The following is a 13,801-nucleotide window of genomic DNA, read 5'->3' as shown; positions in this document are numbered from 1 at the left end:
GGTAAACACTTACTTAAAGGTGCTTTTCTATTAATTCATGTTAAAAACTGAATTTAGGGAATTTAAATTTACCATCATTGAGAGTGAGCTAAAAGATCTTAATGGCAAGAATGGATAATGCGGTTTACCTCCCATTCCTTTGGATGCAGGCATCTTGTCTTACTTCTTACACCACTTTTCTGTCCCCTATTACTCCCTCAAGAGCAATCCTCCAAAGGCTTGCACAATTCACCTCTCCTTTTCAAACTAAACAGGAAAAGTGATTGGAAGGAAAGACTTGAGTGGTTGGATTTAGAGTTGTAGGAATTAAGTTCTCGGGAGGTGTGAGGTAGGTCCTGTTTCTTTTCTATTTTAGATACTAACTCTTCTCTCATTCCTTTTCCCCTGGTTAAGTCAGTGGGGAGAACATGTGTAAGATGAAATATCTTGTTTTCTTTCTTTTTTTTTTTTTTTTTGGTACTGGAGATTGAACTCACGACCTCACACTTGCCAGGCAGGTGCTTATGCCACAGAGCTAAATCCTTGGCCCAAAACATCTCTTTTTCTGAGGGGCAGTAATTGTTATAAAAGCACTAAGCACATTTTCTTCATTAAATGTTCCTACTTGCCAGGTGTGACACTTTGTGACTAAATGCAGCCACTCAGGAGGCTGAGGCAGAAGGATCCCAGCTTCAGGGATAATCTGGGCATTTTAGTGAGGTTTGACAAAATTTTAGAAGGTGGTTGGGGATATAGCTCAGTAGCAGAGCACTTGCCTTGCCTGTAAAACCCTTGTTACCACACACACACACACACACACACACACACACACACACACACACACAAAGTTCCTAGGTAAAACTAAAGAAAACTATCATCTTGGAATTTTCTTTGCATTTCTGAGAGAATCTGCCTAATTTTAAGCACTAAATAACAGTGTTCTCTTAAAGAAAAAGACAAAGACAATTGGTTTTTAAATTGCTGGGTTTTATTAAGATTGGCAAAATTTCAACATACTCCTTACTTGAATGAACAGCTTAATAAATAAAATATGATTACAACTGAACTCAAAGGTGATCTGTAGAGCAGGTTTGTAAATTTACTTGGTAAGAAATGTTCACTCTCTTCACTCCATAGAGAATTCATTGCAGAGAAATGTCATAAACAAGAGAAAGCCTGTCTCACCAAAGAGCACCTGCATAGTTTACAGTGATGTATCTAGATTATCTAATACATCAAAGTTCAAGCATTTCCTTTTCATTAGCAACTGGTGTGTCACTCCGGAGATTCCTATCTTATTTGATAATTTCTAATTAGTACCATAAATCATCTTTGAGATAGATAAAATGCTGCTGGAGGAAGTAACAATTCTTTAACAGGCTCTTTAATATGCCTTACGTTGTAATACTGGCGATCATTTTGTTTTGAAAAACATTTAATCTTTTTCAAAGGTGAAAAAACCATTTTTTTGCTAATTCATGACTTAAAAATCTGAAATTAAGGTGTGAACAAAACTTATAGTTTCCCCTTTTATGGCCTTGCTTAAGTGAGAATGGTCATTGAATGAACAAATTGTTTAAAAAATTTGGATCATTTTCTCACTACCTCACCGAGTCTCTGATATGGAAGGAAGTACTTGAACCACAGCAGTTGATCTGTAAACACAGAACTCCTCATGCATCATTTTCATCTGCCCACTGATGTTGCACTTATTACTGGCACAGTGTTACAGCAATGGAGTGTGATTGTCCTGAAAATGCAGTGTTGATACTATACCACTATAAATATGGTCAGAGTTGACTTATTGTTGACATTGATACTGTCCTTGGGAAAGATGTTACCTTCAAGAATTCTCCTAGTTAAATGCAACAGGAACTTTAATTGTATTCTTCAAGGACAATGGATGGCACTTCTAGGTAAAGAAAAGGTATATACATGTGTGTTTCTAACTGACCTCTTGTAGTACAGACCTAATGGGATTAATAGCCCCAGTATTTGGTGCTGTAATGTTGCCTAACCTCAGATGGCCCTCAAAAGTACATGTCTAGAAAGTGAAAAAAGGAAACTTTTAAGGTAGGGAGTGACTCCCTTTGAAACTCACAGTGAATGTACAAGGAATTTGTAATAACTTCATTTGGTGACGTGAAGTCTGTTTCCCTAACCAATACTATACTTTCTTGTTTATATTTTACTATTTCCTATTCTAACAAAACTTGGTTAGCAGGCAGACAAATTGATGCAGTTCATGTTAAATTGAAAAAGGGAGACTGCCCCTCTTCAAGGACTGAGTGTAGAACTTTCACCACCACTAAATTACACAATGAGTAAAAGTACGAAACACATAATTCACAGATTATACCTCAGCATTAAGTTAATATGTAATATATACTTTTATATCTGTCTATTTGTACAATCACCAGATACACCATCATTAAATACAAGTTACAATAATGTATAGATACCATTAGTTAAAGGGTTACTTATTGCTTACGTCAGCAAGCAGCAAATTAAGGGCACAGGATTTGAATGGAAGGGAACTACTTTCTATCACCAGTGGCATTAAAATATAACACTGCATTTCACAAAGCACTGCTTTTTATCTAGTTTATAGAACCATGAGCAGCATGTATCAGACCAATAACCACTATCTTAATATTTATTATAGAATTTTAAAGGACTTACCTTACAAATGGTACCTAACTACCCTATAAATATGCATGTTGTGAACAAATGAATAGTTGCTATTTTTTTACAATATTGAGAACTATTCTATTTCCTAGAGAAAATGAGACATGGAGTTAACACTGCTATATAGTCAGACCTACACATCCCATACCCTTAAAAATGGGTCTGTGTTTGTCCTAGTTTCATCCAGCCATTTTTTCCCTACTGAAAAATCTTACCATTTGCAGCTTCTTTCCTTTCACCTTTATTCTGATCAAAAGCATTATCAGCAGACAATTATGGAAAATTTAGTTTTTTACTTAGCTAAGAGTTTTGGACTATAATATGTACCAATATTCTGCTGCCTTTGTTTTCTTGTTTCTTTAGATAACTTGAGTTGAAACTGACACTGCATCGGAAGGGTTGTCAACAAGATCTAGGCTTCAGAAAATGACAGATATGAGTGAGGCCCATGCATAGGGCAAAGAATCATAACAATGAAAAAAGTTGTCTAATACTATAGTTGGAGTCATGTTTACTCTTTCATCTCTGTCACAAGACTTGAGGAAAAAAATGAATGACTTCAAAGTCAAGAGAAAAACACTGAAAATCTCTACTTACATCCAAATTTTAAAAAATAAAATCTGTAGATTAACAATCAGATTGTTGTTAAAAGCTTTGTTTAAAAATTACTTGATATAGCTATACTGGCACCTGTAATATGCTGCAGTCATCTTTATCTTAAAAACTCAAGAATTATAACCCTGCTCTGTCCAGGGAACTGAAGGTAATTATACTATCATGTAAAAAACATGACTAGGCAGTGGTCATTTGTCAGCAAGAGCACTGAGTGCATCTGACTGTGAGCGATCAGTGCAGTGGGGCCACCATTGGCTAGGGAAGGGTGACATGGAGACATTCGTGATTCTCAGAATCAAGGCTGCTTCGCTGAATGATAGTTTACTTGCTGTTTTTAGTTGAAGATATGCTTCTGGCTTGAAATGGTAGAAATAGCAAAAACCAGATGATTTTAAACTATGAAATACAAATATTGAAATGAAAATTATACATCCTGTTTCTACAGTCTGAATTTGCCTGTAGCAGGACTGGCTTGTCTTCCAGTTAAAACTGAACAGACCTGGCTCTTGGTAATCTGCATTGTCCTTTGCACTTGGCCTTTTGGTTCACTTTAGGCAGTATTTTCAGTCTCTTTCATACCAGTTACTTCATCCCCTTGGGGAAAACAGTTTTAGAGAAGTTGAAACTAGCATTTTTAAATCTTCAAAGCCACTTTATGTTATAGTTGTATATGCCCATTCTGTCTGTGAACTTAAAAAAAAAAGTAGAAAATATACAAATGCTGAGTAGCTTTCTTTTATAAATGGCATTTTGATTCTTTTATATTTGTACCTGACATCATCTCTGTTAAACCAGTTTTATTCCTGAGATGAAGGTACAGTGAAAAACACATTAGCATCATAGATTAAAACAGTGGTTTTCTAAAATGACAAAAAAATTCCACCAAAAGCACCATGACATATATGAAACTCCCAAATAACTACAGCCCTAAGAAACATTTTTAATTCAAAAAATGTTCATAGTATTATGTTACAGGAAAAAAAAAATCTGTAAATTTTGACTATATCTTGCCTCACAAGTCTGAAAAAATAACACCTCTACATTAGCTTTCTACTTTCATTATTACCAGCTAAAACCCTATGGCTTTTAGTCTTTTATCTACCCAAAAGGAGTGAGAGGGATCTTTCACAGACCCCAAGATCTTGAGAGATGTTTCCCAATTAAATTCTTCATTGATTTTTCTGTAGATATATGAGGCACATCAGACCAGATTTCAACACTATACGTCCTGACTGAAATAATTCAAGCTTCCACTAGTGACGTGAAAGGATGGTGGCAGGGGTTGGGGGCAGGTTTAGAGACACATCGCAGGGATCAGTTGTATAATTTTGCTAGTGAAACTGCCAATACTTTTTTTAAAATTTGAAACACTATTTTGAGTTTCCTAGAGATCTATTTACATTTAAGAATTGAGCCAACCATGGATTCATAATGAAGTACATGTGTTTTAGAAATGTCTACCTTGTTTCTACTCTGATAGTGGTGACTTTAATTGAGGGAGACCTAGCTAGCCTACTTTAATGAAAAAGTATTATATTTTACAACTTCTGAAAACATCTGGGCATGGAATATCATTACTCTTTATGGTTTTCTTTATTGTGTTGTCTCTGTACCCTTTCCAGCCATTTTCCCTCCATGGGACAGAACTTCTTACCATCCTATTTTTCTTCCCACTTCGAATAACTGAAGTTAGGTTAATGCCTATTTTGTGGGAAGGCTCTTGAGCAGAGAAAAATGAATAAAACTTTTGCCACCTCTTGGAGTAGTAATAGCATGGATGATAGAATCTATAAATTCTTTTCGCCAGAGATTTGGATGGTTTATTTTCTAACCCAGAACAGACAGGAGACAAAGTCTCCATTCTGTATATCTGCTGCCCTGTGGAACCCAAATTAAAAGAAGCAGAAAACTCTCCAGCACCACTCCATGCATGCAATGATGATTGAACTGATTTTTCCTCCATCATTAGCTCATTATTGAGATTGGCTTTCTTTGGTTCACCAGGACCAAACATTTCAACTGGTGGCAAAAACTGAGCACTGTGAGGTTTGCTTGCTTCTAATTGTGTGAGATCTAGGTAGCCTGGATCTTCCAGCACGTTGATATGGGACCCTGGGCTGAGGCTGGTGCTATCAGTGAATGAATCCACACGCCCATCATAGCCTAGATCGGCTGGTGCTGAGCACTGGTGCTGAGGCCAAGGGCGTTTGCATTCTCCATGATTCTCCTTATCATCCCCACCATCTTCTTGCCCTCCTTGAAAAGAGTTCTCTGTCCAATCTGATTCCTCACTAACATTTACAGCTTTATTCATGTCCCTCAGGAATACCACAATAACAGTGATGTTATCACTTGACCCAGCATCGCGAGCCGATGCCACTAATTTGTGGGCGACCATACTGCTGTCTCCATTGTTTTCTTTCAAGTGATCAGACACAACTTTCACTGCCTCATCAGGGTTCACAGTATCATAGAAGCCATCACAGGCCAGAATGAGGTAGTCTTCAGTCCCATCCAAGACAGTAGAGGCAGAATCTGCATCTCCACAGATATATGGCTTATGTTCAGCATCTCCTGTGGGAATTTGAAAGTAGAGAGATCAGAAGGCAGACTTTGGTTTGCTTGAATGCTTAGAATGTTTATGGCCAACCCAGAAATGATGGTACAAACCTATAATCACAATAGTCTGGGAAGCTGAGGCAGGAAGACTGTAAATTCAAGTTCAGCCTGGGGAAATTAAGCAATTTAGTGAGATCCTGTCTAAACATTTTTTAAAAATTATTTTTTTAAAGGCTCAGTGCAAAGGCCCCTGGGTTCAGTATCCAGTAGCATAAAAGAAAAAAAATTTATATCCAATGACATGAGATAGATTGTAATTTCAGATAAAATGTTTTTAAGTTTTCTGTTAAGTAGCTGTTGCTTATGTCTTAATTCCAGTTGAACAATTACCAATCATTGGGCTAAGTTTTTTGCCTAGCATGTACTGTGAAGCTTGTGCCTCTGGCTATCATTTAGGCTTTGCTGAGTATGACTACAAGTAGGGTAGATCTAAATTTGTTGATGTACTAAAAAATTTGGCCCTACATAGTGGTTAGATTTTATTTAATTGCAATTTGAGTACAAATCCTCTTGAAAAAAACTAGAAGTTCTGATTGTTTTCTTCATTAAACAATTTTTGTTCTATCCTTATTTAGAAATCACTAAATAGCTTCATATTGCAAGCACAGAGGAAGGTTTGCATTCCTAAGGAATTTAAAATATCAGTTGCAACTCCCTCAAGCCAAGAAAATTTGTGGCTTATCCAAGGCTTCATATAGGGAACTAGAATGCAGGTCTTTTAGGCCCTAATCTGCTTGGCTTTCTTTTAATGCTGATTTATTTTAACTTCTAGAGACAAAATATATATGACCATTTTTCTTTTGTCTTTAGAAATTATTACCATGTTCTTCATTTCTTCCTATGTCTCTGATTAATGCCTCTTCTGTCCTTACTACTCATCTGCTCATTCATTAACAACTGTGAGAACCCCTAAAGCCCTCCTGGACCTTTCTCTTCTTGCTTAATTCCTTTACTCAGAGAATCACATTTGAGCCTAGTCTTGAAGTGTAAGGTAGCAACTAGGCAGAGTTCCTTCACTTGGGGGAACAACATAAGCAAAGACAGGCCACTGTTAGGGAGTGGTGTATAATAGAGACTGGAGACCCTGGGCCCACACTGAGCTAGGTTTCTGTCACCACTTACTGAGATAATTGATTACCTGCAGTGCCTTGGGAACATTCAAATCTAGAACGTTACAGGACGCATTCACTGTTTGCTTTCATTGTTTTCCTTTAAGTAGCTGGAAGGAACCTAGTTGGTAGTGGTTAAGGATATCAGCACTGCTGTCAGACTGCCTGGCTCTAAATCCTAGCTTGTTAGCTACACAACTGTCATTAATGACTGTTTTTTCCATTGTACTAAAAGGAACTTTTGACTAGGGGAAGATAAATGAAGATAAACTAAGTTATATGGCTCTATAATCATTATTTCTGTTATCTGTTCTAGGTTCTCTTTTGTCCAAGAAACATCTTTACAACATTTCACACCTATTTAATCCCTAGATAGGCCTGGAAGTTTCAATAGGACCCCTATGGATCACTCTTCTGGGCAATATATACTACCTATCCAGTAGGTTGTGTGACTGTCTACCAGAAAAGACCAAAACAAAAAACAAAAATATGTTAGCCAGGTGTGGGGGTTCACACCTGTAATCCTAGTATTTGGGATAAGATAAGATCACTGTGAGTTCAAAACTGGCTTAGGATAGTGACTTCAAGGCCACCCAGAACTGCATAGTGAGACCCTGTCTCAAAAACAAAACAAAACAAAACACAATAGTTCCTTAATAGAATTACTTAGGTTAGTATATCTGTAAGGTGAGATATTAGTCACCTTAAAGTCCTCAGCTCCACTCCTGTTCTCAAATGTATGACTCCCTCCTCTTACTCAGCTATGCTGTCTTCCATTCATGCACTATTTCTTATAATAGTCAAAACCATCTTCCTCAAGCATGGTTTTGATTTCATGAACTTCACTTCTTTATTATGATGCCTCCCAATACCCTGTTAATTAAAACTTCCAATCATGGGATTGTATTTTCCATCAATCCACTTAATTTCCCACTCTACCTGACTGAATTATCAGTATTTGTTTAATTCCACTTCTAAAAATAAATGTGATCTGAGTCATACTGTTCCCAAAAGTCTTGTTTTAGTGCTACAATTAAAAGACTACTGCAACTGTTACTTTGGAACAGAACATATAAAGATTTGCACAGAGAAAATGCTGCCAAAATTCTGGCTTTTCACCTGCTGTACTGTTGGTGTCAAATTCATGACATTTCGCCCCCAAATTTGGTAGGAGGGCATGAATATCCATTTCATGGTAGAAATGGCAACATCCTTGTGTGTTCAGCCTCCTCTCTCCATGTGCTAGGAAACACATCATGCTTCTGTCAACTTTGGATAATGAATCTGAAGGGCTTATGCAGAGAAGTAATTGAAAAGCTTTTCATCTCCCAAGCTTCATCATTCATCAAATGTCCTTGATTCCTACGCTTCCCTGAAGTTAAAAAAATTTGTGTGTGTGTGTGTGTGTGTGTGTGTGTGTGTGTGTGTGTAGAGATTCACCAAATCCACTGCCATTTACCCAACTCAGAGGTGTCTCTTTTCCTTTCCAAAGCTGTCCTGTGCTGTTGGCCATGTCTTCCTATTTCTCTGACTACGCTCTCATTTTCAGTTTTCCCTTTAATTACTTTCTTTTTCCTACAAATACTCAAATCTAAAATTTCCTCATCCAAAAAACAGAAGCAATAAAAGTAACCTTTTCCCAAATCAACTCTTTCCTCTATCTATCATACTATTTCCTTTATTCCTTTCACAATCAGATTGCCCAGGAAACTAAATCTATGATTGTTCCTGTGATCCTGCCTTTTTCATCACCTTGTTGTCTGTCTGTCTGTCTTTCTTTCTTTCTTCCTTTTTTTTTTTCTTTTGGTACTGGGGATTGAACTCATAACCTATGTATGCCAGGCAGGTGCTTGTGCTGCTGAGCTAAATCCCCAGCCCTGACCTTGTTGTTTTCTATAACCCAATTAGTAGTTTTCACATCTCACAATCTAAAATATTTCTTGCAAGTTTCATCAATTATTTCTTTTTCTTTTTTTTTTTCTTCCAGTCTTTTTTGAAACAGGGTCTCACTGTGCAGTTTAGGCTGCCGTTGAGCTCACTTTGTAGCCCAGGCTGGTCTCAAACTTACAACGATTTTCCTGCCTCAGCCTCATGAGCGCTGGAATTACAGGTGTGCACCACCATGCCAAACTTATTTCCTAATTTTTTAAGTTCCATGTCTCTTTTAAACCCATTTTTCACTTGACCACTATAGCACTCAACACTGTTGGCTGTTTGCTCCTACAAAGCCTCTTTCCATCATATGCATCATATCCCGTCACTTCTCAGCTTCTGATTGTTTCTTGATTTGTCTTTGCTGACTCCCTTCACTTAATAACACTAACATTCACTGTATGCTCCATATGGCCTAAAGTATAGCTCAGGTGATGCACCATTTAATATAAAGATTGTCTGAGCTAGGTACCACTGTTGTTCCTACTTTACCAAGAAGGAAACAGACACTGAGAAGTGAAGTAGATTTCCCAAGGCCCACTCCTTGTCAAGTACAAATCCAGAGTCCATCCACAGTATTATTCTCCCTAAAGTAATAAGCCTGTGCCTTTTTCACAAAACGCACCTTCCCTGGGCAATGTAACCATGCCTATTTTTGCTTCACAGTTACCTAGTATTGCCAAAACAGAATGAGCTTTCAAACCTCTGTCTCAAATCTAGAACTCTCATCTATGCTTCAGATCTGTATTTCCAACTACATATGCTCTTCCAAGTCATCCCAGAATATAAAGTATGTCCTGCCAGCACTGAAGATACAGCTCAGTGACACAAGCACCTGCCTGGCAAGCACAAGTTGCTGAGTTCAATTCCTAGTATAAAAAAAAAAAAAAAATACATACATACATACATACACACACACACACACACACACACACACACACACACACACACACATATATATATATATATATATATATATATATATATATATATATATGCTCCATCCTTCCAGTGACAAATCGGAAACCTGGAAGTTAGCTTTCCCCTTCCCCACGACTGTTTTGTCTCATCAGTTAGGCCCTCTTCCGGATCCCTTTTTAGCCATCCCTAACACTGTAACAAATATATCCACAGACTGCTGAATGATCTCCCAACTGGGTGCTTTATAGTCTAGCTCACCTTCTGTGTTATACCTACGGATATCTCGCATTCACCCTCATCTAGCCTCCTCTGTTTGTCACTATTCTTAACATCCCACACTCTTTCCAACTTCCATGTATTTATATTCCTATATGGGATTTCCTTTCCTCAAAAGCCATTTCCTCTATGACATAGCTAACCTTTTCTATTTTAGACTGTGACTTTTTCAAGGACATTCTGCTTTAGCTTCACCTTGTGTTCCATTTTTAGAAGAAAAAGATGTATCCTCTAGTAAGTTTCTGTTCTAAAACAAGCATTAAAGATAATCTTCAGTCTTCTGACAAAGACAGGTGAGATCAAGAAAAAGAGGTCTTCAGTTAGAGTTGTCAAAAATAATTTTATATAAGAATATATTTAGCAATGAGAAACTTCCCCCTCTGTATATAAGAATGTATTTTAGAAATGAGAAATTTCCCTCCAGAGTTCCTGTTAACTCTCTCAGTGTCAGGTAAAGCTATCAATTTGTTAGGAGGTATGTGTAGAATCTCTTAGCTATTTCTCTTTGAGCTTTCTGCTGCTCATATTTGGGCCACTTCACAGCTTGCCAGCATCTCCCCAAAGAAAGAGTAACTCAGAGCAGTGGGGAAAGAAAATCATTCTTTTTAGATTTTTTTTACTGTTCTGAAACTTTTTGGTAACAATAAACTAAATTTGGAAATTAGATGTGAACTCTATTCATGCTAACCTTAGGTCCAATTATTCCATTTCTTCAGAAAGGCAAAGATTAAGAATCATAGCATGTGTTCATATCACCTATGAAGACAGATGTTGATTTATTCATTTAAAAACTAGGAAGTAAAGGCAAATTACAAAGCCTAAAATAAAGACCCAGGGCCCAAAGCAAGACAAAAAGAAATAGCTCAACTCTTTGAACCTATACCTTTGCATTTTTTCCAGTCAGCTACTTTATCTCTAAGTTTTACATAGTTTCACTGATTTTCACTTTCTTTTGAAAAATTTAAGTCCTAAGGAGGCAGGTTCTTCAAAAGCCAGGGTTATTTGACAAATTACTATAGTATACCTCTGAAAATAGTTTTCATTTAAAAAATTTTTAGTACAATGATCCCTATGAATTCCATTATTTATATTATTTTGAAATTCATTTAAATTATGTAAAAATATTTTTTAAAATATGGATAAAATATAAGGAGAACCATCCATTCTCTGGAAAATACTGATTCAAGTCAAATATGGCCAAAAATAATGCAATGAGGGTAGTTATGGTTGAAAGAGATTTTTAGAGTCAAGGATTTAGCTCAATGGTTCAGTGCCTGCCTGACAAGCATGAGGTGGTCCTGAGTTCAATTCCCAGTACCAAGGGAAAAAGAGATTTATATACTAACAGAAGCTTCTATTTAAAAAAAATACATATGAACTAGTAAATTTGGCATTTCTTGTTATGGCTCCCTTTTTATAATGGAATTTAAGCATATAAATAGGTATCATTAAATAATGAAAAAGAGGCATTATCCAATTGTTATGTGAAACATATAATAAGCATTCTGATACCATAAATCATACCTTGGGTTCCTATGTTTCAGAGTTAATGTGAGACAGTGCACTAGAAGAGTACAGTTTGGAGAAACAAAATTAATTTATTTTTCCTACCTATTGCTCTGGAGACTGACAGGCTTCCATTGACCCTCCAGGCACCAAACCAGACTACACAGCCTCCAAGGGCCTCAATTCGCTGCTTTTCATCCTAAACAGTGATGCAATAAAAAGAAGCAAATAACTGGATTCAAGATTTATTCATCTATTTTGACAATTAACAACAACAGTTAAAAATATTCATTAGCTTCCTGCAAAGGTTCTCTATATTCTTCCTTTGAAGGTGTGCATAGTTGCAGAGATTAATAGCAATAATTGAATGAATCCTAAGGAATCAACTAGAAAACTTTATTGAGACATGTTTTAATAGAAAAAAACCATACTTACCTCTCTATCTGGTTTATGTGGTTTCATTAGTTCAACAGCTTGGCCCTTTCTCACGAGCATAACCTGGGAATCACCCACCCAGGCCACGTGTAGCATGTTGCCTCTGATAAAAGTCACCACTCCTGTGGTCCCACATCTTAAGCTCTGAAAATAGTTTAATACTAGAATTAATGAAAATAACTAGAAAAACCTCACTGAGAAGCAATTGATAATAGAAGTTTTTATGTGAGAAGCAGACTGTAGGTATCATCAAAATAGATGCATTTTAAAAAATTTATTACAGTAAAAGTTACATTGCCACTAACTCCCTCCAAAATACTGCTTTATGCTTTAGAAACATATCCCATCATTCCTTTACTTTCTGAAGCAGTTCTGGAAGTTCTCTCTTGTGAGTATCTTTATGATGAATGCTGCTGCCAAGTGCTATTCAGGCTTATAAAAACATTACTTTATGTCCTCACCCACCTTATTAACCAGATCTGGCACCATGTAAACTTTTGGTTCTTTCCTAAAGTCAAAATGATCATGAAAGGTAAACATTTTGAATTGAGTCTTAGGACATTGAGGCAGCCACAGCAACATAACTAGAGACACATATGAAAGAGGACTTAAAGAACTGCTTTAGGAAGTGGCAAGGATGTAAGTGTGTTTCGAGCCAGGGCCTGGGAGGTAGCATTTGAGGGGAGTTAATGGAAGTGTGTCCTATGTTTGTTTGTTTTTGAAACAGAGTCTCACTATGTAGTCCAGGCTGGCCTTCAACTCACAGCAATCCTTATGCCTCAGCCTCTCGTGCTGGGATTACAGGCATATGCCATTATGCCCAATCTACTGGTATAATAAAATTAAATATTTACTCGTTGCATTTTAATATTAATACAATTTAACAAACAGCAATCCTGTGTTTCTCAGTGTAGTCTTATATTTATGTATATAAACTCATCTGATCTGTGATATACAAAAAGGAGATGATTATTAATCTCATTTTACATACAGAATTTAAAACTGACAGGTTACATGACTTGCCTGAGGGCAAGTATTATACAAAATATAGCTAAAATTCTTTTGGCTTTCGGTTCATTGCTAAATCTACTAAATCAGTCCTTAAAGATTTCTACATTCCAGTCTGTTTCATTACTGACCTGCTATATGTTCAGGGAGATGTCCTACATACAAAATAATATACAAAGCATTTGCCTGGTATATAACAAATGCTCTCAAGAGACCAAGAGATAGCATGCATTCCCTGATGCTTATACCTTTAAAGATAATACCTTCCCTACCATATTTTTAGAAATCTTTGCTTTTGGAACATTGCATAAAGAACTAACAGCCTGGAATTTCACTGTAATAGCTACCACTGTAAAGCTCTTGATCCCACTATGCTGAAATGACATCTCTATTTGACATGAGTCACCACCAAATGAACATGACTTTCTGTTACTAAGGACCTAGCCTAAATTAGAACCAGTGCATCAGGGGTGGTAAAGGACCTCTTGTATCTAATAAGAAAAACAACTTCTTGTTCCCTATATAGGGAAAATTTATTATAAATTCTCACCCACCAATAAAATATCTTCCCACACAGAATGTTTAAAAACTCAGCCCTCTGGAACACACGATAAAGACACTGCAGTGCATATGCCCCGGAGAGAACAGGAGGCAGGGCTGCTTCACAACAGGAATAGCTTCTTATCCCCAGCAGTTAGCAGCACATGGAAGCA

General features: G+C 36.8%; 1 protein-coding gene across 1 annotated transcript in view; it reads right to left on the bottom strand.

Moving 5' to 3' along the window:
* Window positions 1-945: 945 nt before the first annotated feature.
* The window catches only part of Ppm1e (protein phosphatase, Mg2+/Mn2+ dependent 1E), a 157,585-nt gene continuing 144,729 nt past the window's right edge, over window positions 946-13,801 (bottom strand). The window contains exons 5-7 of the mRNA XM_003469446.5: window positions 12,081-12,224; window positions 11,751-11,844; window positions 946-5,856 (exon numbers count right to left, since the gene is read on the bottom strand). Of these exons, the coding sequence (XP_003469494.2) occupies window positions 4,814-5,856; window positions 11,751-11,844; window positions 12,081-12,224 (1,281 nt within the window). The 3' untranslated portion in view covers window positions 946-4,813. The remainder of the gene's footprint in view (window positions 5,857-11,750; window positions 11,845-12,080; window positions 12,225-13,801) is intronic.

This window comes from Cavia porcellus, unplaced genomic scaffold, assembly GCF_034190915.1.
Source record: "Cavia porcellus strain 051 isolate PalLab524CR breed Dunkin Hartley unplaced genomic scaffold, mCavPor4.1 scaffold_6, whole genome shotgun sequence".
In the NCBI taxonomy this organism is placed as follows: Eukaryota; Metazoa; Chordata; class Mammalia; order Rodentia; family Caviidae; genus Cavia; species Cavia porcellus.
The sequence above is the reverse complement of the archived record's forward strand: the minus strand, read 5'-3'. Positions and strand labels throughout refer to the sequence as shown.